Source organism: Clavelina lepadiformis, chromosome 5, assembly GCF_947623445.1.
Source record: "Clavelina lepadiformis chromosome 5, kaClaLepa1.1, whole genome shotgun sequence".
Lineage (NCBI taxonomy): Eukaryota > Metazoa > Chordata > Ascidiacea > Aplousobranchia > Clavelinidae > Clavelina > Clavelina lepadiformis.
This window is the reverse complement of record NC_135244.1, coordinates 4,430,053-4,456,901: the sequence shown is the minus strand read 5'-3', so window position 1 is coordinate 4,456,901 and position 26,849 is coordinate 4,430,053. Positions and strand designations below refer to the sequence as shown.

The window sequence follows — 26,849 nt, the reverse complement described above, 5'->3', positions numbered from 1 at the left end:
ATGATTAATTTAATTTAAATATTCTTTTTATTCGCTTGCAAAATTATTTAATTGTGAATAAAAGCAAAAACGTAAAACTACCCCTTACCGGCGGGTAACGGGAATCCTAAGGCCCCAGCTCTATATTAGTTGCAGGTCATAAAAATACCTCGAAGTATTTAACAACACATATAGCCCAACTTTACATTAGCTACTGAGTGTACATTGCTACAACTAAATACAAACTTTTTAAAATTAGTTACCGTAATTTATTGCGCGTCACACTATGGAACTACAGGATAGAGCTAAAAAGTTAATGTCTTCCGGTATTGTGCAAGATTCTATCCTGGTGATGTACAGCATATGGTTCGAGAAAAATCTATGTTATACTAGATATAGTAGGAACATATGTTGGACATCAACTACTGTTACGCTAAAAAATTGGCAGCAATGTTACTCTTAAAGAAAAAAGAAACGTCAAAAGTTCAGGTAGCAATAAGGAAACGAACCTTAAACTTCAAGTAATCACCTTTTGTGTTTGAAACAATGAAGAAATTAGATGTGTAGTTGAGGAAATCTGCAAAATTGTATCGATGTGTGTCTGTCGGTATGGTACCATTGCCTTGGTAAGTTTCATTTGTTGTATGACTTAGTTTACTGTTCAATGCCAGTTTATCAGTCGGATATTTAATGTATTATTTTCAAAAGATACGTTCCTTCTGTTGGCATTTAATTTTCACGCTGAAATTCCTTCCAATATTTGGTATAGTTTTAAGTTACTCCAAAGTTGTTATAACATTAATACATTAAGAGCATAGTCACCATTATCTGTGATTCGTCGAAACGCTTGAAAGACTTTTCGGTTTTCTTGTAAACCTCGCGCAAAATTATAATGCCGGATTACAGCAGACACGCTGTGACTTTTTGTTGTAAAAAGCGTCAAACGGAAATGACGAAAAACCGTTGATTCTTTCAACTAGTAGCCTGTCGCGGAACCGCTCTAAATACAGCTAGAAGACTAAGAGAACAACTAAGAGAGCTAAAAAGGCTAAGAGAACTGAAAGTACATATACTGCATCCTATTATTGTTGCTCGGTTTTTGCGACATGTTTTCTGTTTAGGCTACAAGGAACTTTTGCAAAATCAGTTGAAATGTAATATCGTTATTATTGTACTACGATCAAATATTTTTCTATTTATAGTGTATTAAGAAACTCGTATGATAATTACCTGAGCAAGCATGTTACAACCCACAACCCGATGGCCAAATAGCCCTAATTTAAAATAGAATTAAAGCCATTTAACCAAAGTAGCTAATTGAAAAGCAAACCATATTTTTAAACCGTAATTATTATATGTATCATACCCACTATATTTTATGGATCTTTCTGCTTAGAAAAATCGGTTTAGTTTAGACCACCAGCAATTTATGGAAAGGCGGTTACAGACTCACAGCATAACTGTAATCGCGCAACATGCGACACTGTCAGATTGTAAACTTTGGAATCTAACTAACAGTACAAGTCAGATGCATGGAAAATTGAGCTTGAGAAATCTGACGGACGGATATTTCAAACGCAGCAAAACAAGACAGCAGCATACATCTGTTATACATAGATAGAACCATTAATTGCGGCATTATAGACAACGTGCAGTGTATAGCTAGTGTAAGTGTATCGAGATGAAAACCTTACTTTGAAGAGGGACTTACTCGCTACTAAATACAATTTTTCAGCCTATCAGACAAATCTTTCATCCATTATGACATAGGCATACCAGCACGATTGAAATAGCCTTGCATTTGCACGTCAATCCATGCAAACGATTTCCTGTGTGCAGTAGTTGGAAAGCTTATAGTATTGCACTGTACAAGTATACAGCAAAGGTTCCCAACCAAAGAAACGGCATTCGTTAGCAAGGACTTACATTTACGTCATAGATGTGCAAAAAATGTCCCAACGAAACAAATGCCAGCAAAAACTTCAGAAACCTTGGGCATACGAAAATTATTCTAGCCATTTAGGACTTGAAGATAGATTTATATCAGAGAAAAGATTCGAGTTAGGTTTAGGTCACAATATTCAAGTTAGGTTTACAAGAAACCATGAAAACCGCTTCGAAAGTACATTATTTTCCGGTAAAACAAAGACGTTCTATTCTGAAAAGAGCTTTCCAAAAACGCTTTCAACTTGTATTATGACGTCAAATGTCGGTTAACCTATAGGAGTGCTTTTCAACGTGTAAGACTGTAGTAGGACAAGAAGGTGGATGAGACTCCGAACAGGCCTAGGCTATTGGCATTGCATAGGATCTAAGTAAAAGCATAAAAAGGCGAATGGATTGAAAAGGTTGCTATAATAGTTCGGTTTTTAACAAAAACTTACTCCGGCTCAGTACGAACTCGCATTAGACGTCACTCAAAAGGATCTTGCGTTTCTATCTACAACAGCAATATCTATGATTGCACGTAAACAATCGAACCGTGAGAACCGACAAGTTGCTGTAAATTTTATACGTTAATATGAACTTTTATATGTTGTGAAGAATGATTATTCTCAAAATTACGTGACAACCACTTCAATGCTTTTATTTCAGCAGAGCTAAATGACAGGGTAAAATGAAAAGTAGGTGTAACTCTAGAAACGTTGCCGTTTTTCTTTCTTTTTGCTTCGCAATTGTATTAGTTGCTTCATGGACGAAGATGAGCGACGAGACATGGAACCTTCCGACCAATGACGACAATTCTCGTGCGTTAAATTTAAGTTCATTGTCTGTTGTACGGTTCAAATCACGTTTGTGTAGTATTCTGATATCCTTACCACCGTGCGTTTTGTGTAATTAACGTAGTAAATTATTCGATGGATGTTGGATTGATTCATAATTATGAATAATACTTTATAGGTAATAGGCTACAAACATCGGCCAAAATGGCTCTTGCTGAATGCCAAGAAAAAATAAAGCAAACAAGGAAAATAAGTGCAATCTCATCTGCAGGTATAATTGTCTTCATATGTTCTAATTTAATAAACAAATAGTTGAAGGCCTGGTTTGACCAATGCCGATATAAGCACGTTAAACGTCAAACGTCAACTCCGTTTGAATAATTGTATTTACAATTGAAACGTTGTACTTCGAATGTTTGCGGTTAAATGGCCGGAAAGGATCATTTTGTGTTAAATATATGTCTATGTTCTTTATTTCTACACGTGCACAGTTTAGCATTTAGGCCTACGCTTAGAAAGTGAATACTATAACTGTAGCCTACTTTTGGCTTCACAAGATTGTCTGTACGATTTAGTTAATGTAAGTGACGTATCCGGCAAACCGTTTTCGAATTCTCATACTGACCAATCCCGTTGCATCATTTTCATTTTCATCATTTTCAGAAAATTTGTAAATTTCACGTAAGCGTTGCCACTATGGACAATTCTTTATTAAGAAAGAGTAGCCATGACAACAAGCTATAGTAACAAAGCAACTGGCTTTGGATACTATTGCCAAACGGGCGAAACAATATACACAGGCCAGAAATGTATCTGCCTCCACGGCAGGGGTGACGGTACCTATATCCACCGCCAAACGGGCGAAACAATATACACAGGCTGGATTCAACTGTTTCCAAGGTGGTGATGTTAATACAAAAAGAAATGGTAAAACCCGACAACAAAGTATATCCTACTTCACCTGTCAATGCTAACAAAGCGGCTGGAATGAGGAGGATGTGGAACAATGTAATCAGTTAAAGCTTTTTGCTTGCCAACAAAGAAACGAGGATGAGTAAACTCACGACAAGGTAGCTAGCCTATTGAAAAACTTTGCTAAACCAACTATGTAAAATCCACCGGTCGTTAGCGGCAATTGGACGCTAGGCGGACCGGACCTATGTCAACACGATTTCTTTCACCACTATTTGCTTCCTGAATTTGACTGTTATCTTTGCTGTAACAAGCCGATTGAAAAAAAGGGTGATGTATTTTCCACGGTCAAAGAAATACTGACAAACCAAGAACAGTTTTTAAATACTGGCTTCCCCAGCAGTAACAGAAGGCAACAGGCCCAGATCAAGTTTGGCAACAAAACTGAGCAATTATATTTGCGTCATTAATTAATTGGCGGAGGTGACGCACGCGCGGCGCCTTCGAAGGGAAGTTACCGAAAACAAATCAAAAAGCGCAGAACACATACATAGTGCACACGAGAACGTGGCGGGTTGAATCTTACAGTAATTGCGCAACATGTAACCCTGTCGGATTGCAAACTTTAAAATCTAAATCACAGTATAAGTCATATGCATAGAAAATTGTGTTTGAGAAATTTGACGGACGGATATTTCAATAGCAGAGCAGCCAGACCGCAGCATACAGCAGCTGTTATTTATAGATAAAACTATTAATTATTTATTGCATTATAGATATACCATAAACAACCCGTTCTCGAATTCTTATACTGACCAATCCCGTTGCATTGTAATGCGCCTTATGACTTATGGGCGTTGACGTGATTGCCTTTGTGGTATCTTGAATTTTTGGTTTTCTATCCGTTTGCCAAGTCCGTATTTTCGAAATGGCAGCTATAACTAACCACCGAGGTCAATTAACTAAACAACGCACAAACTCTATTGGGTGAAATCTGACTTGAACACTAATTAATTGGGTAATTGGCGTGCATCTTTCCAAGGCCAACTAAACAACGGCACGGTAAAACGTTGTAGCAAAAGCGATTATATACAGTATGTTTCAAGTATGACAAGTTAATTCTCATGCTAAGCAAAAATGCAGCACCGTTACACGTGCAATCGTGCACTAGAGCTGACATTGTTCCACGGCCTTGTCTGCAACCTTGCTGGCACGCGAAACCAGCTGGGCTACAGCGCTTTCGAGCTACTTTCTCGCTTGCCGGCGAATGAAGCCACTCCTATGCTAATGTCACAAATTTCAACAAATGAAACTTACCAAGGCAATGGTACCATACCGTCAGACACACATCGATACAATTTTGCAAATTTCCTCAACTATATATCTAATTTCTTCATTGTTTCAAACACAAAAGGAGATTACTTGAAGTTTAAGGTTCATTACCTTATTGCTTAAACGGAACATTTTTACTTCCCTCACTTTTCTCTTTCCTTTAAGAGTAACTTTGTTGCCAATATTTTTAACGTATCAGCTGTTCAGATGGGCAGTCGGTACTTTGAAAGTACCGTCGGTAACTGTACCGGTACTTGGCAAAAAATGTACCGACGGTTCCGATATTCGGTTTTATTTTAAAAAAGTAGTTCGGTACTTAATGTGTAAAAGATGCTGCTGCAAATGCACTGTTTGCCGCTATTATGCCCCCGGTAAAGGTTACTCCAGGTCAAAACAAATGTGACGTTAATCGCTTGCAATTTTGCTTGACATTTCTAGATTAAAAAGATCAACAATTGCTAAAATTAGTATTAAAGATTAATCAATATGTATTTTTGAAAACATATTTGTTAAAATTTTGAAATTATCACGTGAAAAGTACCGAATACCGGGACCGACTGAAATTTCTTGAAAAAAGTAATTTTGTACAGAGATTCGGTACTTTTTCTCAAAAGTACCGGAGGTACCGGTATCGGTACAGAAAAAGTACCGCGGTACAGTAATTCGGTATTATAGTACAGCGGTACAGCCAACCTATGCAGCTGTTGATGTCCAACATATCTTCCTACTATATCTAGTCTTTTAGCATAGATTTAAATGCATAAATTTCAACATAACTGCTAAATCTGGTTACAGTGTCGTAGTGTTGTTGTAAAAACGTAAAATGTAAAAGGGCAAGTATAACTGGATAAACTCCTAACCTACATCGTGTATAGTAGCCTACTAACGGTGGAAATAAAAACAAGACTTTAAGTGCTTATCGCAATTCAAATTGCTTTTATTTCATCCTATGATGTGACCCAACGTTCAAACCTTGGTATTAATCCATGCTTAGCAGTATAACGGAAGACGAAAGAGTGGGAAATGGGACTTGTCACAGCATCCTTCGGCCCTGCAACCCGCACATATATTCGTATATCATAATTGAAACCTACGTTTCAGATTTCCTTTATGTAGAAGAATTACTAAAAATGTAATTACTCGAAAGTCGCCGCATAGAGATACCTGAAATCTAAACTAGACTTGCCTGAGACTACTTCATACCGTAATATGACAAAAATCTACTCTCTACTTTCCGTTACATAGACCAAAAATCAGAAATGGATTTTTCGGCCTAAAAACAAACATTTCTCTCTTTTTCAGCCTAATTTCTATCTAAGTTTAGCGCGCGAACTGGAACTTTGAAACGCGGCAACTGCCAGGGGAATTTCCAGGCTAAAAACAACACCAAACATGCTGCGCTCTGATTGGTCTAAACAGTTTTTTTAAAACCTTACGTAAGGCGTTTAACTAAATTAGATAAATCTTATTTTTTAGGCATACACCCCTGAATGTATTTGTTGGTTAGTTAAGGCAATACCGCTAATGATGACTGGCTGACTAAACTGACCAGCTAATCTCAAAGTTTATGTAACGTAAAAGGTGGCGAGGTTGTAGCCTACCTCGCAAAACGAGCATTAAATTTAATTTTGCATGTTTTTTGCAGGTAATGGGCCAAAGGAATTGCCGGAGATTTTAGAACGTAAGTAAATGATGAGATGTGAACGAGAGTTCTGCTTAAACACTTTTTTGTTAAGTTCGAATTTATTTACAGCACGGTTACCCATTGCTGTTGCAGCGGTGCTTATAAGTAGTTTGCGCTATAGGACTTTAGCTAGGTCGTGAAAGCTGCTGTAGCTACTAAGGCCCAAATTAAACTAAAACGTAGAAAAATTGCTATCCTTAAGTTAGGCAAAAGGAAACTTGCTTTCGACTGTATTAACGAATTTCTGATATTATTTTTGCAGCTTTGGCAAACAAGGAGCTGAAACCTCCCGGAGAAGCTTCCCCCGAAGAAGAGCTTGAAAGAATTTGGAATTATATGTACCAGCGACAGGTATGAATGTTAGATAGACATCATTAATGCGCTAAGTTATATTTGATATATTTCATAGTGCTTCGGGAACTTAAAAAGCAGCTGATTTTTATAATTAAAACGACCGTAAGCACAAGGATCAATGTAATGATCAATATAATGATCAATATAGTAATTATTAACGCCCAAAGTTATACTTGGTACTGTATATTTTACTGTGCCTCGTATAAACTCCGACAAAAGTTGATATTTTATCTCGGTATAGGCCTACGAGAAGCACGATATAACTATATGCATAAGGAACGTGACATCTACCTTTCTGTCTTCAGTATCATTGCACTGAGAGCAAATACCTTGGTGGTCAGCCCAGTGGACCTTTCAAAGGAGACGGAGCTTATGATCTTTGTGTAGAAAAGCAATTCTGGCCGCAAGGTGGCGATAAAACAAAATGCTTGGTTTATTCTTTCGGGATTAACAACGATTTTAGTTTTGATGATGAAATGGCAAAACTCGGATGCGAGGTTCACTCATTTGACCCATGTAAGTATAAAACCGGTTTGACTTGCAATAGGTATCGTTATTGATCAGTGTTGTAGGTTAATGGTAGTGTGCAACCATCGTATTTTGTTTTTAAGCGATGATTTCTGAACAGTTTTTGCTTTATACAGCCATGACACTTGCTGACAATTCGGTCACAAACACTGGCGTAATTTTCCACAAAATAGGAATTTCAAACGAAGACAACGACAGCGGATTTAACGGATGGAAAATGAGAACTCTCAGTGAGCAAGAAAGCTAATTTTTCGAATGTTGCCTTAACTTTTTGCCAAAACGTCGTACTCAGAAATGGTTTAACTTAAATGGCACACTAGCGCACACTTGACATAACGTATTCACTTTGACATAACTGTATTGTGAACATATTAATCCAAAGCAATATTTCACAAATTAACCATGCTTTATGTAGATTACCTGCTGAAGATTTGGCGAAACTTAATTTATTTCAATATTTTAAATTTTAGAAACTCTTATCAAAGAACTTGGACACGAAGATAGACATTTGGATTTTCTTAAAGTCGACACGGATAGAGGCGATGGGACGGGATTTGAAGACGTCGTAAGTTTATGACAATCAAGTTTGAAATATGTTAATAAAACTTTTTTACCACCTCTCTATATCTTAGGTGCCTGTTGCGACAATGGCAATTTGTTTTACAATACAATGTTTATCATTCGTATGAATTATTATCCATTTCAGGTAATGCAAGAATTACTTGAGACCGGGCTCTATAAATGTGTTCGCCAGTTTTCGTTTGAATTACACTTGCCTGGACCTCTAACCCAGCCAAGACTTTTAAACCGCTGCAGGCTCCTATATCATGAGATGAGGGCGCTAAACGACGGCGGATGGCGTCTTTACAACACGACTGACAATGTCAGATGGTACAAAGCACAAGTGAACCAGGATTACACACAAAGGAGAAATAAAAACGATATTGTAAAGGGCGGTGGTGCAGTAATTCTATGGGAATCATCATTCGTGAATTTCGAAGTGACTGGTACCTGTAAGGAAGTGCTGTCCCGATAGAAATATTGCGCAAAACTAAAAGCTATTCTTATAATTACAACGAAAAATCTTCATATTTGTTACTAACATAATCTAAAGGTATAACTTTGTTTTACGAAAATGGTTGTTTAGTTGGCTGTTATTTTTGTTGTGCGTACGACAACAAACCATACCATTGCGTCATATGATTTTAGGATATCTCTATAACCAGCGTATGGTCACTAATCATGCAATTATGTTTGGCACTTCCGAACTAACTGCATCATGCTTTGACGTACTGCGTGGTGCTATAAATATTTTGAGCTCATGCTGAAATATATTGTTTTAGCGATGATTGTTAGAGATATAGCGTAATAATTACAGAAATGATTAGTGGACGTCACATACATGTGCTCGGCACTACAGAGTTGTCTTATAGATTAGTTAAAGCCTAACCACATTGGACTACGGTTCTTTCAGCCTGTCGCTGACTCAACCACGAAAACCATATAAAGAGATGTATTGTTTACTAAGTCTTGATTCATATTTGCTTTTTGCCGCAATTGTATGTCTATGCCGTAATGACATGTGTACGGGTTCCCAAAGGGCTCAAATTTGGCATTAGATTTACCTGATACTGGTTTCAACTCTATTAATTACATACCTGCCCATACGGGTACGTTTTGTGGTACCCCAGAGTTGGAACTAAGTTATTATTTCATTAATTACAATCAATCAATATTTTATACGTCAACTCAAATAATTATTTGTCTTAAGCGCAGTCGAGCCAAGTCAAGTTATGAATCGGGCCGTTGTCATGCACACTCTATTGTTCCTTGTCCTATATTTTGCACACGATAAAGTCTTAAATACACGAAATTCTGACAACTTTTTAAAACAAACCCCTTCGTATCGTTGTTAAAGTGAGATTATCAAAGCGAGCTATAACAAAGTTCACGGCAAGCATGAACACTGAGCAGAGACCCGGGAATGTAGTTTATGAAGCGGCCCGAGTCGGACAAAGAATTTCTTTTGGAAATGGTGTTAAATCGAATTAAGGCAACGTCCAAAAATGTTTATAGGCCTAACAGGATTTATAATACGTAGGCCTACCTTCTATGAAATTTGAATTAAGCCAGAGATAAAACTAACGTGTAAATGATTTAAAGGTAACGATATCATGTTGACGAGCAATCACGTTCTTATCATTGTCGTCCTAGTCAGTAGAATTTCAACTGATGAAACATTTAAGCCTGCAGATTAAGTTACTTTTCTTCCTTTTCACGTCAACAACTTAATGATAATATCAAGTTACTAAAACAAAAGAAAGTCCTATAGGCATCGAGGTAGACCCGTTACCACAATGGTATTCAATGAAAAATGTTGTATTGGAATACGTTTTTCCAACCTCTGACAGTGAAAGATAAAACTATACTCGCGTCCATGGTACCTAATAGACCAGTCTAAATCCACAAGCTTATATGTTGAACATAGGCTATTTCGATCGGGTTGGCCTGAATCAGCAGTTTTTGTGAAATGTTTTTAGTCTAAAATGGACAGGAAACCTTGCTATGTGTAGTAAGTTATCGTTTTCAGATTTGATTTGTGCCTGACTAATTGAATTGTTTAGATAGCAATATTTCGAACAAATCTCTTTTTAGGAAATCAAAAGATCGGTTGCACGATGAAGCGAAAAGATAGAAAGAGTTTACGATGCGTGGAATATTTGCAATTAGGATAATCTAACTTCAAGACATGACATTAAAACTAGAATTCATGCAGTCCAATGTAAATCAAGAGGTGTAGCAGCAAGAAAAACTTGAAACAAAGTCAAAACGTTTGTACTATAAAAGTAGAAAAAAGAAAAATTAATGTGACTAACGGATACACTTCCAAGTAATTTCACCACGATTTCCCTACATTTTTTGCTTTGGTGATTTTATGAAAATACCTGATTACTGTTTGATACAAACAAATAAGTTAACTGTAGCTGTAGATTCGTTAGAAGCCTATATGAATAGGCTCATTTTTACAAGCAATATACATTACAGGGTTGGTTCGGCATTACCAGCATTATCCCCATAACATTTCTATATATTAATACAATAAAACTTCATGTGTCTGTTCCAGAAGAGTTGTAAGCGGCACGAGAAAGATGGTGAAAAAATGTAATGTTAAATATGTTTCTCTAATTATTTGCGAATGTTTTGCCATATCTGTTTTTCTGATGTTATACTGGGATCAGATTTACGGGATGTGGAGCTTCTCCAAAACTGACGAGAATTCTTGTAAGTAATTGTTAAACTTTAAGCCTTTTTTGTATATATGAATTGTCTAGAATCTAGATGCACGTGAAACGTAAATACCCATGTATTGACTGTCTACTTCACCAAAACGAACTTCGCTGTCGTATATAGGTCCATATGAAATGTTATCATGATCTGAAGTCTTGAAGCATTATTTTCTGTAGTTATATAGTGGATAGACGATCAACCTATATTTTAACCAAACGGTCGATTACACGTTCTGCATGGTTTAGATAAAGTGCTTCATGAGACTTTACTCAAACAAAAATTACAAGCTGAGAAACTTGCTTTAATTTTCATTAAATGGTACTGTTATCTTAGTATCTGGCAAACGCTGTTAAGCCTTGACGCTGGCACGCACTATCACACGTACATTTTTTCTTGTCATTTGCTTAATGAGATCGTATGTAGAGTGAAATGGATACAAACTAGTAGTACAGTAATGGGCATGAACAAAATGAAATGAATTCATCCTTTTTTGCTGATTTATAGTGGTAGCCTAATAATCATCCTATAATACTGACTTTTATCTACATTATTAACAAAATAAGAAGATTTTTTAATGCGCATGGAGTTGCCGAATATCCTATTGCGTAATATTTACCAAAGTAGCCTACATTTGTAGACATTTGGTCAAGAACTTTGAATTTGGGCAGTTTTACGCGATAGTTTCGGTGCAACTCTAGTAGGCTCTTATTCAAAACAATACTATAAAAGCATCATACAAAGTTTCTCATAAAATTGTTGAGTTTTATCTGTGCAGCTGCCTGTAAGAACAGCAAGAAGCTGGTTCCATCTGCTATGAAACCCATTCCGCCCATTCTAGAACGTAAGTATCGTTACGAAAACACACAGAAGTGTAAGTTACCTTAGTATTTAAGCTCCGATTAAAACTCTAGCACTTACTCACACATAAGGATTTACAAAACGTTTCAAACTTTAAAGAAACTTCAATAAGCATAATATTTTCAGCTTTGGCAAACAAGGAACTGAAACCTCCCGGAAAAGCTTCTCCCGAAGAAGAGCTTGAAAGAATTTGGAATTATATCTACCAACGACAGGTATGAGTAATTATTAGTTTTGATTACTTGATCAATATAGTAATTATTAATGTCCAAAGTTATACACGGTAGTGTAAATTTTACTGTGCCTCGTATAAACTCCGACAAAAGTAGATATTTTATCTTGATATAAGCCGACGAGTAGCGCGATATAACTCTATGCATAAGGTAGGTGATTTCTACCTTTTTGTCTTCAGTATCATTGCACTGAGAGCAAATACCTTGGCGGTCTGACCAGTGGACCTTACATAGGAGACGGAGCTTATGATCTTTGTGTAGAGAAACAGTTCTGGCCGCAAGGTGGCGATAAAGCAAAATGTTTGGTTTATTCTTTCGGGATTAACAACGATTTTAGTTTTGATGATGAAATGGCAAAACTCGGATGCGAGGTGCACTCATTCGACCCCTGTAAGTATAAAACCGGTTTGACTTGCAATAGGTATCGTTATTGATCAGTGTTGTAGGCTAATGGTAGTGTGCAACCATCGTATTTTGTTTTTAAGCGATGATTTCTGAACAGTTTTTGCTTTATACAGCCATGACACTTGCTGACAATTCGGTCACAAACACTGGCGTAATTTTCCACAAAATAGGAATTTCAAACGAAGACAACGACAGCGGATTTAACGGATGGAAAATGAGAACTCTCAGTAAGCATGAAAGCTAATTTTTCGAATATAACTTACCTTGTTGCTGAAAAGTCGTGGATTTGTAGCCATCTCAAAAACGTCGAATCTGATCGTGGCAATAGCCTACAGACATATCAATTTATTTCGCTAATTTCGTTGCAAACATACTAAACATAATCCGAAGTATAATTTTACAAATTAATCCAATTTAATGTAGAGTAGAAGGGGGGAAATTTAAAACGGGTCAATTGTAACAGTTCAAACTTTCTTTGTTTTCATTGAACGTCGAAAATTTAAACAATACAATGATTATTCTGTTTTTCTATAATTTAGAAACTCTTATCAAAGAACTTGAACACGAAGACAGACATTTGAATTTTCTTAAAGTCGACACGGATAAAAGCGATGGAACGGGGTTTGAAGACATCGTAAGTTTGTGACAATTAAGTTTATAATTTTTCACTAAAACTTATCATCAAGCTCACTGTCGTAGATGCCAGTAGCGAAAATAATACTTTATTTATTTCCAATGTAAGCCTACCTACTGTAGGTCATTCATATCAAGTTCCTATCCTTTTCAGGTAATGCAAGAATTACTTGAGACCGGACTCTACAAATGTGTTCGCCAGTTTTCGTTTGAATTACACTTGCCTGGACCATTAACCCAACCAAAACATCTAGAACGCTGCAGACTCTTCTACCGTCAGATGAGGGCGCTAAACGACGGCGGATGGCGTCTTTACAACACGACTGACAATGTCAGATACAAAGCATCAGTGATTAAGGATTACACGCAAAGGAGCAATAAAAAGAAAATTATTAACGAGGCTGGTGCAGTAATTCTATGGGAATCCTCGTTTGTAAATTTTGAAGTGACTGGTACTTGCAAGGAAGCGATGATCCGATAAAAATGAAGCAAAACTGAAGGAACTTGCTATGATTGTCGCAAATATCTCCCAAAATTTGGCTATACTGTTTAGTAATTTAATTTAAACATTTAAGATAGGTCTCTTTGTTTTACAAAAGTTTTTGTTTAAATTCTATTTTTACGACCGACGCTTTATTAGCCTACATTCCTCTATATTTAAAAGTGAAGCAGACAATAGACTAACATTTCTCAACGAAATCTTTTTGCAACCAAAATTGTTTGAAAACAATTCTACACAATGCCTGCAACACAAGAATAGTATAGTACTGTAATCCATTCAAATACTTAAACAGTTATGTTTTTGAGCAAACTATACTTACGATCCATCTATAGGCTATGTTTCTGGCAACACTCATTACGGTCGCGAACCGTGGCTTGAGAAAATCTGAAGTAGCTTGGTTATGTATTTGTAAGTTATACATTTTATTACGAAATCCGAGTCAATTAATTGTATAAATTAAATGCTTGCTTTAATTATTATCACTGTATTTAGTTACCAATCATGTTATTATATTTAGAAATAACTGTCTTTGCAGTAAATGGTGCTATGAACAAATTACTCTGTGTTTATATTGAAATACTTAGCTTTATTAAGAAAAAAACTAAAGAAACTTTGGACATTGTTTGTCATAATTACAATACGATTATTTCAACCACGAGATGTATATATGTAGGCCTACCCATTAAACAATCAAGGCCAAGTTCGATTCAATTAGAATCAAAGTTCTTACATACTTTATAATTTCGTTGAAGCTGTAGTCCTCAACATGGGGGCCATAAACCGAAATTAAGTTCACACCAGGTAGTCTCATTTCTTCTGCTGGTTTAGGGAAATTATCACGAAGCATTGTAACGCTATCATTTGCCATTATCAGTAAAATTTTGTGTCGAACTTGCCCAAAAAATGTCTGCAAGTCCGTAGTAGGCTATATAGTGTAATGATTAATGCAACGCTCCGTATATTGCAACGCTCCTATATCTGTATATTGATCTTCGCCTGCCTTGTCGGTAGTTTTTTTTAAAAAACATTTTCCCGCGCTACTAAGTCTATTGAAAAGGAGCCGTTTTGTTTATCGAGTCTTGATTCGTATTAGCTCCCTTGTATGGTATGATAATAATGTTTCTAGCCGGTATGAGGAAAGTTTTTGCATGACTTACACCCGGCGATAATTCCTCATCGCTCGATTCCTTGAACCGAACTAGCCCTTGTGCAATTTCCGACCGTTACACGTTTTTATGTAGTAATTTTTTATACAGTATTGAACGAATTTAGAACTGTCCACTGAACAGGAACAAGTGCTATATGCTGACCTACTTTGCAAACCATAGAAGATGCTCCAGAAATCCAATCCGTTACCATTTTAGCCTTGTGTGAGCTGTGTGTATTTTTGCTTATGATCCTATTTACGTATGGACTGCAGCAGTGCTACGGAAGTTGTACAGACCAGCGTGAAGTTGTTTATTGTTTCCCTGGTTAATTATTCGTATACATGAATTAAGCAAATTAAGTTATGTGGTTTCTAATTCAGTTACTTGTTTGTAGATCAAATGGTCACATGCTACGTAGTTACTTATTCACGTGTAGCGGCAGTTCGGTACTTCTTGGTCTGTCGCTGGCTGGCGCCCTCAGATTACTCACACGTGGTAATTTTCTCACATCGCGTCCTTTTCTTACTTTTTTATCATAAAGGATTTAATTTACATTATCCTACATTAAGAAGTGTACTATCACTTTGCGGAAACTGGTTTGCAGTATTGAATCAATTCTGTATTACGACCCTCAAAATTAAAAAACTTGATGAGTTAATAGATTTTTGTGTGTGGGCATCCGCAGTCGTTCAAAATTCTATAAAAAGGTCTGTGCTGCTATTGAACAATTCCAATTCGGGCAATACCACGGAAAAAATTCAAAAATACAAATAAAAAAAACTGTGTCAATCGGAACTGCCAAGCGATTATCTCGGTAAACAAACCGGAGCTCGAGCAATGACGGATCACCGGCGAGTTTAAGTCATGCAAAGACTTGTCTCATTACGAAAATAAAGATTATGTCAGGTTACCATATACCTACTCTAGGCCTTCGTAAGTTTAGTTTGTAGCGCTTCGCGCCACATAGCACTGCCTCTTAAAATTTTCCGACTTCTTGGCGCAGTCTTCACATATGATTATTATTATCGGGCCTGCTATACAGATGCTTGTGCTGTACTGCACGACATAATGTCATGGAATGTCTTATGTTTCACTAGTTTGAATAAACGTTTTAGTTTGAGTTTTTATCCTACTGTTTCTCTGCAAATAGTGTTGGCAGAGAAGAACGTCGTAGCGTAGCGTACGAACGTAGCCTTCATGGAAGTCAGATCAAGCGAAGTTTATTGACTCAGACGTGTAGGCTATATGATCTCACAACCAGAGATCGATTCGAGTTTGCTGCTTAGGTGTACACCACTTGAAAACAATTTTGGGGAGATGGTACATTCTATACATAAGTTTTCTACAAAGCTACTTTAGTTGTGTAATTTCTGACGGGCTTACGAATATTGTTGCATTTGTCTGTTTAGATGTCTTGATCTTAACACATAGAACACAGTACTGCAGTAACCTATGTACCGGTATATTTCTGAATTCAGTTTAATTACCTTTCAATGGATCCAAATTAAATTTTATTCCGGTACAATGCAAACACTGGAAAATCAAACAAACACTCACCAGCTTTTCTTCAATCCAAGCTAAAGCCAAGACAAGGAAATAATATTCCAATATACTAAACTTTACTGACTAAGGTAAGTGAACGTCACGAAAAAGTGAGTAACGTGTTTCACAGTGAGTTTTATGCATTACTGATACTTATTGTTACGTCACAAACTTTCAACAACAGTTTTTATGCAGTTAATTAAAAATTGATGGGGAAGTGCAAAAGATATGTTACAGGTCCCTTATTACTTCAGTGTGGTAAGAGTAAGGTTAAACTTTTAAGTCGCACGATAAGTACCATTGTGCTAATTGTCATAATTAGCCCTTATTCTTATGGAATTCTTGTGCAGATCTGATGATATTATAATGTTATTTGTGCTTATTTCGTGTGCTTAACAATAAGCGCTGTACTATATTTTGGCCGTGTTTAGTATATGCAACTCCGTTTTGATTACTTCCGATTTACGTCATTTGTACTACGGAGTTCAACGCGTTAGTCTGATATAGAGAGTCGGTAATTTGCAGTCTACTGAACGAAGCTTTATTTTGTACCCTGAAAACAGTAACCGTTTCAATTGGACGGACGGACGATTCAACCCATGGAGAATTCAACCCAGGACCATTCAACCACGGACGATTCAATCCCTGGACGATTCAACCCACGGACGATTCAACCCACGGACGATTCAACCCAGGACGATTCAACACGTTGTAATTATGAGAATAGCTTTTAGTTTTGCGCAATATTTCTATCGGGACAGCACTTCCTTAAAGGTACCAGTCACTTCGAAATTCACGAATGATGATTCCCATAGAATTACTGCACCACCGCCCTTTACAATATCGTTTTTATCAGGGCTTTGGAGCCGGAGCCCGGAGCCGGAGCCCCGGAGCCGTGCATTTTCAAAGGAGCTGGAGCTGGAGCCGGAGTTCTTCTTGAAATTCAAATGGAGCCGGAGCAGGAGCTGGAGCCAGTTGTTTAAAACATAGCTCCGGCTCCGATGTATTTCATAAGATGCTATGCTACTAGTCTACTACTATTGGCTGAATTCACATAATTTAAGAGCAACCCTTCACCAAATTAAGAATTACTGGGAATTTGACAGCAGAGCAGTCACATGTTCATAGTAGCGATGGTACTGACTACTGACTGACCTATTGAGCTATATATTCCAAATTGAGCCTTCATCCTTAAACCTCAGTTTGTGACGTAATGGAGCCGGAGCTGGAGCCGGAGCAGTGGTATCAATGAGCTCCGGAGCTGGAGCTGGAGCTAATTTATGAGAAAAGAGAGCTCCGGAGCTGGAGCTGGAGCAATTTAAAATTTACGCCTGCTCCGAAGCCCTGGTTTTTATTGCTCCTTTGTGTGTAATCCTTGTTCACTTGTGCTTTGTACCATCTGACATTGTCAGTCGTGTTGTAAAGACGCCATCTGCCGTCGTTTAGCGCCCTCATCTGACGGTAGAAGAGTCTGCAGCGTTCTAGATGAATGGTTTGACTTTTAATCGATGTGTAAGCTCTATTTATTTTTCGCTAAGCAGGCCTACTAGTTACAACACGATTCATTAACTTGATTTCATTTCATCACAAGATCTATATTGGTATAGTGGTACAAGCGGCATCCGTGCCTGATAACGAACTTTGTAGACGTTTTTGTAAATGGGTTGAATCGTCCGCGGGTTGAATGGTCCGCGGGTTAATTGAATGGTCTTGGTTTGAATCGTCCGCCGTTTCAATCGTCCTGGGTTGAATCGTCCGCGGGTTGAATCGTACGTGGGTTGAATCGACCTAGAACCGGTTAACGTAATAATGATATCATGTTACTAAAACAAAAGAAAAGGTCCAATAGGCGTCGAGTTAAACCTGTTATCACACTGGTATTCAATGAAAAATGTTGTATTGGAATACACTTTTCCAACCTTTGAAAACGAAAGATAAGAGTAGACCCGCAACAACGGTACCTAATAGACCAGCCTAAATCTACAAGCATATATGTTTAACATAGGCTATTTTGATGGGGTTGGCCTAAATGAGCAATATAGTATACAGATCGAAAACAATGTATAATTCTTGTTTTCGGAAATCTGCTTTGCGAAGCATTGCATTGTGTGCCTATGATTTCCTGTTGTCAGATTTAAGTCGTGGCATAAATGTCGTGTCTGCCTATCCTGCGTGTATTATTCACAGTTGTTCAATGCAATCAGTCTAATAAGATCGTCGCTGTAACATGGACGTCTTTATGCTGTTGCTGTGCCAATGTTTTGTTTTAATGTAATTGTTCAAAGAAACTTCAACATAATCAGTATATACAGTTGTCATTCCAGTGTAACCATCGTTGAGTTCAATTTCAAGAAGTTCAGTGTTAAGATAGACAACTTTATTGTCATCTTTACAAGCCAACAAGGACTTTGGTCATATATTACAGCAGTGGAAAACAAGTCATTATAATATTGATCACGGCTAATTGAAGCTAGTCTTCAAACAATAAGCCGTCAAGATGAACAATCAAATCTGTGGGTGAGAATGTAAATGGTCCAATATAAAATTAAAAGGCGTAGTAGCAAGAAAAACTTGAAACAAAGTATAAAAGTTTATACTATAAAAGTAGAAAAGAGAAAAATTAAGGTGGCTAACGGATACACTTCCATGTAATTTCACCACGATTTCCCTAGATTTTTTGTGTTGGTGATTTTATGAGAATATCTGATTATTGTTTGATACAAACAAATAAGTTAACTGTAGCGGTAGATTTGTTAGAAGCCTCTATGAATAGGCTCACCTTAACAAGCAATATATGTTACAGGATTGGTTCAGCATTACCAGCATTATCACAATAACATTTCTATATATTAATAGAATAAGACTTCAGGTGTCAGTTACAGAAGAGTTGTAAGCGGCATGAGACAGATGGTGAAAAATTGTAATGCTAAAATTGTTTCTCTAATTATTATTTGCGTATGTTTTGCCATATCTGTTTTTCTGATGTTATACTGGGATCAGATTTACGGGATGTGGAGCTTCTGCAAAACTGACGATAATACTTGTAAGTAATTGTTAAACTTTAAGCCTTCTTTGTTTATATGAATTGTCTAGAAGCACTTAAAACGTAAATACCCATGTATTGACTGTCTACTTCACCAAAACGAACTTCGCTGTCGTATTTAGGTCTATATGAAATGTTATCATGATCTGAAGTCTTGAAGCATTACTTTCTGAGATTATATAGTGAATAGACGATCAACCTATATTTTAACCAAGCGGTCGATTACATGTGCTGCATGATTTAGATAAAGTACTTCATGAGACTTTACTCAAACAAAAATTACAAGCCGAGAAACTTGCTTTAATTTCAATAAAAGGTATCTTAGTATCTGGCAAACGCTGTTAAGACTTGACACCGGCATGCATTATCACACGTACATTTTTTCTTAAGTCATTTGCTTAATTAGATCGTATTTGGAGTGAAATGGATACAAACTAGTAGTACAGTAAAGGGCACGAGCAATGTGAAATGATATCATCCTTTTTTGCAGATTTATAATGGTAGCGTAATAATCATCCTATAATACTGACTTTTATCTATATTATTAGCAAAATAAGAAGTTTTTTTAATGGGCATGGAGTTGCCAAATATCCTATTGCGTAATATTTACCAAAGTACAGATATAAATTCGGTGAAAAACTTTGAATTTGGGCAGTTTTACGCGATTGTTTCGTTGCAACTCTAGTAGGCTCTTAATCAAAACAATACCATAAAAGCATCATACACAAAGTTTCTCATAAAATTGTTGAGTTTTATCTGTGCAGCTGCCTGTAAGAACAGCAAGAAACCGGTCCCATCTGCTATGAAACCCATTCCGCCCATTCTAGAACGTAAGTAACGTAACCAAAACACACAGAATTGCAGATTACCTTAGTATTTAAGCTCCGATTAATTCTCTAGCACTTACTCACGCATAAGGATTTACAAAACGCTTCAAGCTTATAAGACATTTCAATAAGCATAATATTATCAGCTTTGGCAAACAAGGAACTGAAACCTCCCGGAGAAGCTTCCCCCGAAGAAGAGCTTGAAAGAATTTGGAATTATATGTACCAGCGACAGGTATGAATGTTAGATAGAGATCATTAATGCGCTAAGTTTTATTTGATATGTTTCATAGTGTTTCGGGAACTAAAAAAGCAGTTGATTTTTATAGTTAAAACGACCGAAAACACAAGGATCAACGTAATGATCAATATAGTAATTATTAATGCCCAAAGTTATACCTGGTACTGTAGATTTTACTGTGCCCCGTAAGTACTCCGACAAAAGTAGCCTAGATATCTTATCTCGATATAGGCCTACGAGAAGCGCGATATAACTACATGCATAAGGAACGTGATTTCTACCTTTCTGTCTTCAGTATCATTGCACTGAGAGCAAATACCTTGGTGGTAAGACCAGGAGACCTTTCAAAGGAGACGGAGCTTATGATCTTTGTGTTGAAAAGCAATTTTGGCCGCAAGGTGGAGATAAAGTAAAATGCTTGGTTTATTCTTTCGGGATTAACAACGATTTTAGTTTTGATGATGCAATGGCAAAACTCGGATGCGAGGTTCACTCATTTGACCCCTGTAAGTATAAAACCGGTTTGAATTGCACAAGCACGGTTAATGATCAGTGTTGTAGGCTAATGGTAGTGTGCAACCATCGTATTTTGTTTTTAAGCGATGATTTCTGAACAGTTTTTGCTTTATACAGCCATGACACTTGCTGACAATTCGATCAGAAACACTGGCGTAATTTTCCACAAAGTAGGAATTTCAAACGAAGACAACGACAGCGGATTTAACGGATGGAAAATGAGAACTCTCAGTGAGCATGAAAGCTGATTTTTGAATATAAACTTGATCGTGCCAATACAGACATAATAATTTATTTGGCTAATTTCGTTGCAAACGCACTAAACATAATCCGAAGTATAACTTTACAAGTTAATCCAATATTATGTGGAGTAGACGGGGACAAATGCAACACGGATCAATTGTAACAGTTCAAATTTTATTTGTTTAATTGAACGTCGAAACTTTATACAATACATTGACTATTCTGTTTTTGTATAATTTAGAAACTCTTATCAAAGAACTTGGACACGAAGACAGACATTTGGATTTTCTTAAAGTCGACACGGATAGGGGCGATGGGACGGGATTTGAAGACGTCGTAAGTTTGTGACAATTAAGTTCACTAAAACTTATCATCAAGCTCACTGTTGTAGCCGCCAGCAGCGAAAATAATAGTTCATTTATTTACAATGTAAGCCTACCTACTGTAGGTCATTCGTATTAAGTTCCTATCCTTTTCAGATAATGCAAGAACTGTTTGAGACCGGACTCTACAAATGCGTTCGCCAGTTTTCGTTTGAATTACACATGCCTGGACCTCTAACCCAAAAAAAACATCTAAAACGCTGCAGACTCCTCTACCGTCAGATGAGGGCGCTAAACGACGGCGGATGGCGTCTTTACAACACGACTGACAACGTCAGAACTAAAACAAAAGTGAACAAGGATTACACGCAAAGGATCAATAAAAAGAAAATCGTTAACGAGACTGGTGTAGTAATTCTTTGGGAATCCTCGTTTGTAAATTTTGAAGTGACTGGTACCTGCAAGGAAGTGCTGTCCCGATAAAATTCAAGCAAAGCTGAAGGAACTTACTATGATTGTGAAAAATATCCCCCAAAACTGGGCTATACTATTTAGTAATATACTTTAGACATTTAAGATAGGTCTCTTTGTTTTACAAAAGTTTTTGTGTAAATTACTATTATTTACGACCGACGTTTTATTAGCCTACATTCCCCTATAAAAATGATGCAGACAATAGACTAGCATTTCTCAACGAAATCGTTTGGCAAACCCAAAATTGTTTGAAAAAAATTCTACACAATGCCTGCAACACAAAAATAGCAGGACTGTAATTCATTCAAATACTTAAACAGTTATGTTTTTGAGCAAACCATACTTACGACCCATCAATAGGCTATGTTTCTGGCAACTATCGTTTGGGTTGCGAACTGTGGCTTGAGAAAATTTGAAGTAGCTTGGTTAGTATTTGTAAGTTATACATTTTATTACGAAATCCGAGTCAATTAATTGTATAAATTAAATGCTTGCTTTGTTTATTGTCACTGTATTTAGTTACCAATCATGTTATTATATTTAGAAATAACTGCCACTGCAGGCATTGCAGTAAATGGTGCTATGAATAAATTACTCTGTGTTTATATTGAAATACTTAGCTTTATTAAGAAAAGAACTAAATAAACTTAGGACATTGTGTGTCATAATTGCAATAAGATTATTGTGTTTTGGTTTATTAAACGTTTCTTAATACATTGTTAAGGCACGTTTAATAAGAGAGAAAAAAAAATGATCGTATAAACAGGGGACACAAAAAACTAAATACGATTACTTCAATGTTCGGAATAGACGCAAATTACAGTAAGGCAATGCGTTTCGTAGGTTTGAACCAGGATTCGTTCTAGAACAGGAAACACATAGAGGTTTACAATCTTTAGTTTACAGTGATATTAAGGTGTTCGGTATTTGGTTCGTAAGTCATTTCACATCCTTTGCACTGGAACGGCTTAAGTCTGTTGTTGATTCGTATTACGGCGAATGGGGTACAGGCACATCGCATAAAGGCTGCCGTACAACCTTTACAGTAGTTCGGTTCTTTAAAATTCGGGATTGTTCTTGATGAGCTCTTGTTTCTCCGGATTCGGTTGTGCTGTCCGCATGAGCAGGGGATCATGCGTGTTAGGTTCGGTGGGAGATTGGAAGCATCGTATGGAATTTGTCCGTCCATAAATCCCTGTGCTTCGGGTTCTTCTTGTTGTTCGTCTAAGTCTCCATTTCTATTCTTTCTTTTGTTTCCACGGCTCTCACTTTGGTCTCGCTCCAAGGGTCGTTCCGAGGATCGCTCATCGGGGTCTAACTGCGGGCTTTCTTCCAGTGGGGGTTCCGCTCCCGTTCGGCTTTTCTCCGTATCCTTGGTGCTCTTTGCTCGTAGTAGTTCGATTGTTCCTGCCAAGGCAGAAAATACTTTTTTACTATCGCTGGGGGGTGGTGGTGATCCCTCCCGGTCGGCTTTTACTGTCTGAGCGGTCGTCATCGGGATATCTCGTTCGTCTCGTTCGCCTTCTCGCCTTCTCTTTGGGCACTCCTTGAATTTATGTCCTTGTTCTGTACAGAAGGAGCATGTTTGAATTTGTCCGTTATAGCTTACCGCACATCTGATTTTTCCCAGGTACAGGTACGATGGGAGTTGGTGTCGTTCCAACGTTTTCTTGTTCACTTTGTAGATTCTCCTTCCATCTTTGATGCCGTATTTATCGACGCCCAAACGTGCTGGGCCTTGAATCTCATATTCTGCAAGGATTGCATCGATGTGTTTCTGTGGGTAGTGGATCGGTACCCATCTGACCGTGAGGTCTATTCTTTCGTCTCCGTGGGCTATGGCATACTTTACTTCCGGCCTCTTTCGAAGTAATTCTGCAAGTCTTATAGCATTGTTTTTTCGGTCTAACGTAATATTTACCATGTTTCCCGGTTTTTGAATTATTCCTTCGATGTAATCAAGCGATATCTTGGTTTCTTTTAGCATCTTGTAGATGTCTTCCCTCTTGCTATCATTGGTCAATTGGATGGTCACCTCGCAATGGTTGCTGTATTCTTCAGCCACATCATTGTTCCATTGTCTTTTAACTCTGTCTGCGTAGGTGAGGGTTTCGGCCATTCTTCACCTATGCTTCCCAGAGATCTAAATCTTCACTTTTTCTTGGCACCTTTCTTCACTTCTTGACGGCTTTCTTATTTCCTTTGCTGGAAACCATGTTGTTGTTGTTGTGCATGTGCTCGAACAAGCCCGAACCCGAACCGAACAAGCCCCCGAACCGAACAAGCCCTTGCGCTAGTTCCGACAGTCACACGTTTTTATGTACTATTTTTTTATACAGTATTGAACGAATTTAGAACTGTCTACTGAACAGGAGCAAGTGCTATATGCAGACCTACTTTGCAAGCCATGGAAGATGCTCCAGAAATCCAATCCGATACAAGTTTAGCCTGGTGTGTGCTGTGTGTATTTTTGCTTATGATCCTAGTTACGTATGGCCTGCAGCAGTGCTACGGAAGTTTTAGAGACCAGCGTGAAATTGGTTATTGTTTCCCTGGTTAATTATTCATATACAATACATGAGTTAAATAGTTACAACACATATTTTAGTTATGTGGTTTCTTATTCAGTTACTTGTTTGTAGATCAAATCGTCACATGCTACGTAGTTACTTATTCACGTGTAGCGGCAGTTGGGTACTTTTTGGTTTGTCGCTGGTTGGCGCCCTCAGAATACTTCCCGCACGTGGTAATTTTTTCACTGCGCTTCCGTTTTCCCATTCCTTTTCTTCACTGCTTCCGCACAAGACAGCAGTTCGATAAAAGCGTTGAACCCAGTAGGTGGTGGTTTTTTAATGTATGAGCGAAGCTAACAAACAATTGGAGCAGCAGCCTTTTGAGTCAAGAGTCAGCAAACGAACAACGTTACCGCTTTAACCTTCGACATACATCGTTCGACATACATCGACATACATCTTCGTACAGAGAAAATCGTTTATAGCGATCCTCTCAAGCAAGGGCCTTTCGACCACAAACTCAAAAAGCTAAACTAGTCTGCTCATGAAGAGTTAATTAATAGGAGTTGAAATTTTATCAAAAAGGGTTTAATTTACATTCTCCTACTTTAAAAAGTGTACTACCATTTTGCGGAAACTGGTTTGCAGTATTGAATCAATTCTGTATTACGACCCGCAAAATTAAAAAACTTGATGATTTTTGTGTGTGGGCATCCGCAGTCGTTCAAAATTCTATAAAAAGGTCTGCGCTGCTATTGAACAATTCCAATTCGGGCAATACCACGGAAAAAATTCAAAAATACAAATAAAAAAAACTGTGTCAATCGGAACTGCCAAGCGATTATCTCGGTAAACAAACCGGAGCTCGAGCAATGACGGATCACCGGCGAGTTTAAGTCATGCAAAGACTTGTCTCATTACGAAAATAAAGATTATGTCAGGTTATCATATAACTACTCTAGGCCTTCGTAAGTTTAGTTTGTAGCGCTTCGCGCCACATAGCACTGCCTCTTAAAATTTTCCGACTTCTTGGCGCAGTCTTCACATATGATTATTATTATCAGGCCTGCTATACAGATGCTTGTGCTGTACTGCACGACATAATGTCATGGAATGTCTTATGTTTCACTAGTTTAAATAAACGTTTTAGTTTGAGTTTTTATCCTACTGTTTCTCTGCAAATAGTGTTGGCAGAGAAGAACGTCGTAGCGTAGCGTACGAACGTAGCCTTCATGGAAGTCAGATCAAGCGAAGTTTATTGACTCAGACGTGTAGGCTATATGATCTCACAACCAGAGATCGATTCGAGTTTGCTGCTTAGGTGTACACCACTTGAAAACAATTTTGGGGAGATGGTACATTCTATACATAAGTTTTCTACAAAGCTACTTTAGTTGTGTAATTTCTGACGGGCTTACGAATATTGTTGCATTTGTCTGTTTAGATGTCTTGATCTTAACACATAGAACACAGTACTGCAGTAACCTATGTACCGGTATATTTCTGAATTCAGTTTAATTACCTTTCAATGGATCCAAATTAAATTTTATTCCGGTACAATGCAAACACTGGAAAATCAAACAAACACTCACCAGCTTTTCTTCAATCCAAGCTAAAGCCAAGACAAGGAAATAATATTCCAATATACTAAACTTTACTGACTAAGGTAAGTGAACGTCACGAAAAAGTGAGTAACGTGTTTCACAGTGAGTTTTATGCATTACTGATACTTATTGTTACGTCACAAACTTTCAACAACAGTTTTTATGCAGTTAATTAAAAATTGATGGGGAAGTGCAAAAGATATGTTACAGGTCCCTTATTACTTCAGTGTGGTAAGAGTAAGGTTAAACTTTTAAGTCGCACGATAAGTACCATTGTGCTAATTGTCATAATTAGCCCTTATTCTTATGGAATTCTTGTGCAGATCTGATGATATTATAATGTTATTTGTGCTTATTTCGTGTGCTTAACAATAAGCGCTGTACTATATTTTGGCCGTGTTTAGTATATGCAACTCCGTTTTGATTACTTCCGATTTACGTCATTTGTACTACGGAGTTCAACGCGTTAGTCTGATATAGAGAGTCGGTAATTTGCAGTCTACTGAACGAAGCTTTATTTTGTACCCTGAAAACAGTAACCGTTTCAATTGGACGGACGGACGATTCAACCCATGGAGAATTCAACCCAGGACCATTCAACCACGGACGATTCAATCCCTGGACGATTCAACCCACGGACGATTCAACCCACGGACGATTCAACCCAGGACGATTCAACACGTTGTAATTATGAGAATAGCTTTTAGTTTTGCGCAATATTTCTATCGGGACAGCACTTCCTTAAAGGTACCAGTCACTTCGAAATTCACGAATGATGATTCCCATAGAATTACTGCACCACCGCCCTTTACAATATCGTTTTTATCAGGGCTTTGGACCCGGAGCCCGGAGCCGGAGCCCCGGAGCCGTGCATTTTCAAAGGAGCTGGAGCTGGAGCCGGAGTTCTTCTTGAAATTCAAATGGAGCCGGAGCAGGAGCTGGAG

At 37.6% G+C, this 26,849-nt stretch overlaps 3 protein-coding genes and 1 long non-coding RNA gene across 5 annotated transcripts; 3 read left to right on the top strand and 1 right to left on the bottom strand.

Moving 5' to 3' along the window:
- The first annotated feature begins 1,744 nt into the window (after nt 1–1,744).
- On the top strand, nt 1,745–9,394 carry LOC143458947 (putative methyltransferase-like protein 24). The gene is made up of 8 exons (XM_076955858.1): nt 1,745–2,726; nt 2,881–2,973; nt 6,592–6,627; nt 6,893–6,981; nt 7,290–7,500; nt 7,629–7,742; nt 7,983–8,077; nt 8,219–9,394. Exons 1-8 carry the CDS (start codon nt 2,597–2,599, stop codon nt 8,546–8,548), a joined length of 1,098 nt encoding a protein of 365 aa, XP_076811973.1. The 5' UTR covers nt 1,745–2,596; the 3' UTR covers nt 8,549–9,394.
- Nucleotides 9,395–10,520: 1,126 nt separating this feature from the next.
- Nucleotides 10,521–14,072, top strand: LOC143458945 (putative methyltransferase-like protein 24). The gene is made up of 7 exons (XM_076955857.1): nt 10,521–10,794; nt 11,576–11,641; nt 11,785–11,873; nt 12,071–12,281; nt 12,410–12,523; nt 12,836–12,930; nt 13,084–14,072. The coding sequence occupies exons 1-7, from the start codon at nt 10,662–10,664 to the stop codon at nt 13,408–13,410; spliced, it is 1,035 nt and encodes a 344-aa protein (XP_076811972.1). The 5' UTR covers nt 10,521–10,661; the 3' UTR covers nt 13,411–14,072.
- Nucleotides 12,181–16,685, bottom strand: LOC143458946 (uncharacterized). Of its 2 annotated transcripts, none has more exons than XR_013117730.1 (3): nt 16,137–16,685; nt 12,560–12,625; nt 12,181–12,279 (listed from the first exon to the last, which is right to left on the bottom strand). It is a non-coding gene; the product is annotated as an uncharacterized LOC143458946 (long non-coding RNA). The 2 variants fall into 2 exon arrangements; XR_013117729.1 differs by having other exon boundaries at nt 16,067–16,202.
- Nucleotides 16,686–17,195: 510 nt separating this feature from the next.
- Nucleotides 17,196–22,393, top strand: LOC143458944 (putative methyltransferase-like protein 24). The gene is made up of 7 exons (XM_076955856.1): nt 17,196–19,164; nt 19,929–19,994; nt 20,138–20,226; nt 20,528–20,738; nt 20,866–20,979; nt 21,233–21,327; nt 21,471–22,393. The coding sequence occupies exons 1-7, from the start codon at nt 19,020–19,022 to the stop codon at nt 21,795–21,797; spliced, it is 1,047 nt and encodes a 348-aa protein (XP_076811971.1). The 5' UTR covers nt 17,196–19,019; the 3' UTR covers nt 21,798–22,393.
- The last annotated feature ends 4,456 nt before the right edge of the window (nt 22,394–26,849 follow it).